Here is a 3,263-nt window from a genome sequence, read left to right on the forward strand (position 1 = left end):
TTAAACCCCCGCTGATCCCTTTGTACATTCAACGGGGATATATGTGCTGTAAAGTACATAGAAAAAGTTAACTCAGTTATGTCTGAAAGGGCAGGCTATAGAATATCAAGAGGTCACAAAAGTAAATGCCTTCAGCAACTAGGCAGATAATGACACTACTGAACAGGTAATACATAAAGATAATTGCCAATTAAGTCTTAGTCTCACCACTTGGGGGAGTCCCATGACCAGATCTCTGGAGAATGAAGATAATCAACTCTATTTGATTAATCTTTATTTCCATGTGGGGATAAGAAACTAGGGTTGTCAGATCTTTTGATTTTTTAAGGGAAGCTAAAAAGTGGACTTTTTGTGACAGTTTTTCTATTGTGGTCAGCTAATTTAAATTTTAACTGTGTGGGCCAAATAAAATTCATCTGCAGTAACTGTGGGTTATTAATTTGTGGACCTCTGATTATTCCAGCAGCACCTTACAGGGGCTATGCACAAAAATAGGTCATCTCTAAATATACTTACAGATGACGGCAAAAAATTGCACATACGGATAACAACCTAATGCATCCAAAGGCAAGGGCACTAAATGGTATAAAGGACCTCAATTGCAGGACAACACAAAGGTTTTTGTCCTCCTGGTGCAAATCATGGAGCAAAGTCCTTTCAGAATGTAGGGGAGGACACAAGGTGCAACTATGGTGGGAGTACCTAATCCATGACAAAAGGCCAAGTTCTCTTCAAAAGATTTTATTTCAAAATAAAGCAAAATTTCCACCCACATAATGTTTCCAAAGGGGGGAAAAAAAAAAAAAGACAAAAAAAAGAGTGTTTTGCCTCCTTCTACTCTTCAAAGAGAGCATGGCAATGCAAATATCTCTAAAATGCTTCTGTTTAGTTCTCAGAAGCTAAGTCCAGTCATTGAAAATGCTTCTCCGTTTTCAGCTGACGTGAGGCTTGTTAGGAAACCTCTGTAACAGCTTATTCAATTTCCTGGGGGGTAAACTCCCCAACTGTCCCAGATCCTCCTGGATTGATCTCATTTTTCGGGCTGCCTGAAAACACAGAACAAAAATTAAAATGACAGCTCTGAAGTTGGCCCTGACCTAAACTAATAGTTCTCACACAACCCAAATTACACTAAGGTGTTAACCAGACTGGAGATCTATCTCATCTTCCCAGTTCCCTTTCATTCATAGGACTTGGGATCCACGAATGATTGTAAAATCTGAATTATACAATTTAGTATACAATTGCCAGCTGGCAATTTAGTCTGGAAACCAAACAACCTGTCCTTTACTGTCTCTAGTTTAAACAATAATGTCTATTTGAAAAGCAATTTAAATTTTAACAAGTGGCTTTCCCATGCATGTCTTCGCTTGATAAAAAAAATTCTGTAAAGCGAGTATTAATTATTAACCTCATTTTGCACCCGGTGAAGCTGAAAGCAATGAAACAAATCACTCAGCATCACAGCGATTTCAAAACAGTAACCTTTCCCACTCTGGCGTGACTCAAGCAGCTTCTAAAAATCTCCTCTCCCTTTCAGAATGAGAGAGACTTTCCTATCACCAAGCAAGAACAGGAAGAACCGCTACTGAATGCCCTCTATTTTCCTCCCAAAAGGGCACCCCAGAAGCCTCCTGTCACCTCAGCCCTCGAAGCACAATCGAAGAAGTCGCGGATCTCTTTTTTGCACGCTTCGTCGCGGAATTCATTCTGCTTCCAGCAAGCCATCATTATCGACATCTCCGTGATACAGGTCGCCTCTGGAGGGGCAGAACGGGAGGATCCTCAGTCACAAAGAAACCCTTACTTTCCGACCCTCCCACCCAGTAGCCTTCGGCACTATTCCAGCTTCCGCTCTGGGGCCTCCAAGGCTCAGACGACTCACCGCCCTTCTCCCGGCGCCGTTCCCCGACATGGTCAGCTAGGATGAGGGGCTTATTGGGCTTCAATATAGGCTTCCGCGGATTCCCAAGCCGTGCTAACCGACCCCGGAGGCTTGGCGTCGCCATTGCGCACGGAGCTCCCGGCAGGCTCTGCGGCGCCGTGCGTGACCCTGCGTGACCCCTACGAGCCCGATGAGGCTCAGCTGCAACCCACCCACCTCCCGCCCCAGGATGCTCTTCTTTCTTTTTTTGGCGGTGTCGCCTTGATTCCGGTTTCGGACCCTGGCTCGTGTAGACACGTGCAGGTTAGGAGGAGAATCTTTGGGGCTGTTTTGTGGGTCCACGCTGACTTTTGTGAGCTCTGGGCCCTGAAGTCTTGGGCAGTACTGGGCCAGGAACGCCCAGGTAAGAGCGCAAGTTTCGGGTGGTAAAGTCTGCATTAGAGAGTGATTGACATAGGCAAGGACAGAGAGGATGGGAGCGGATCAAAATGTGAGACTTAAAGATGCTAACTAGGGGATGATTTAATTTTAATAAACCTTAAAGAACTGTTGGTTTTGATTACTTTTAGAGCCACTTCGAAGCCGCGAAGAAAAATAGGTTCATTTATTTGAACAGCTGCTGCTGCTTAAAGAATCGTTTTTGTACGAGACAGGCCTACTAAAAGGGCTGACAAAAGAATTAAACAATCTTGCTGAGAGGAAATGATTCAGTATGTGACTCCTGAAGGAATCCAAGAAGGAACAGCGAACATCTTGAAAGCAGGATGGACGGCTGGGGATGGAAAGCCATCAACAGACTGTTCCTGTCCTTGGTGCCTGAGAGGCGCATAAAGATTACCTGGGTCTCTGTCCTTGAGGCAGAAAAACAGGGATAAATGTTAACTGCACAGGATTATCATTGAAGGCCACCTGGCCTGCTATGCTCATGTAAACACGTACAAGCAAGTCTCAAAAAGTATAATAAAGCAGACTTGAGATCAGTTTGGGCACCTTCACCTCGTGGGGGTGTTGGTCCCCTGATCCCCGCTGTAACTTCCTTGAGTATTTATCATTCTTTCGCCACTGTGGCGCTTTGGGGAACCTGTACTGTCGAGCTGGACTCGACAAGTGACACCCCAACAGGGACCTTAAACGGAAACCAGTTTTCGAAGCTTCTCCTTAGGAGGCAAGGAACTCGGGGAATTCTGACCGAAGAGGTGGATGTGGAAAGTACCTGGTGAGTACACCCCGTGGATAATTCAATCAGGTTAACAATGGGGCATGGGTTGCCATTTCCTTTTCCAGAGGATCTTCCCGACCTAGGGATCAAACCCTGATCTCCCGCATTGTAGGCAGACACTTTACCGTCTGAGCCACAAGGGAAGCCCTAAGCATACCG

The 3,263-nt window shown here is 45.4% G+C and overlaps 1 protein-coding gene across 1 annotated transcript; it reads right to left on the reverse strand.

Moving 5' to 3' along the window:
* Window positions 1-737: 737 nt before the first annotated feature.
* CHCHD1 (coiled-coil-helix-coiled-coil-helix domain containing 1) lies at window positions 738-2,017 on the reverse strand. The gene is made up of 3 exons (XM_068982957.1): window positions 1,886-2,017; window positions 1,642-1,760; window positions 738-1,046 (listed from the first exon to the last, which is right to left on the reverse strand). Exons 1-3 carry the CDS (start codon window positions 2,007-2,009, stop codon window positions 933-935), a joined length of 357 nt encoding a protein of 118 aa, XP_068839058.1. The 5' UTR covers window positions 2,010-2,017; the 3' UTR covers window positions 738-932.
* Window positions 2,018-3,263: the final 1,246 nt, after the last annotated feature.

Source organism: Capricornis sumatraensis, chromosome 10 (assembly GCF_032405125.1).
Source record: "Capricornis sumatraensis isolate serow.1 chromosome 10, serow.2, whole genome shotgun sequence".
Taxonomy (NCBI): domain Eukaryota; kingdom Metazoa; phylum Chordata; class Mammalia; order Artiodactyla; family Bovidae; genus Capricornis; species Capricornis sumatraensis.

Excerpts from the sequence above, each read along its gene's own strand:
- CHCHD1 (XM_068982957.1), bottom strand. The coding sequence starts at position 2,009 with ATGGCGACGCCAAGCCTCCGGGGTCGGTTAGCACGGCTTGGGAATCCG. Across the intron at positions 1,761-1,885 it reads ACGGCGCCGGGAGAAGGGCG|AGGCGACCTGTATCACGGAG; the intron begins GTGAGTCGTCTG and ends CTGCCCCTCCAG. Across the intron at positions 1,047-1,641 it reads ATTGTGCTTCGAGGGCTGAG|GCAGCCCGAAAAATGAGATC; the intron begins GTGACAGGAGGC and ends CTGTGTTTTCAG.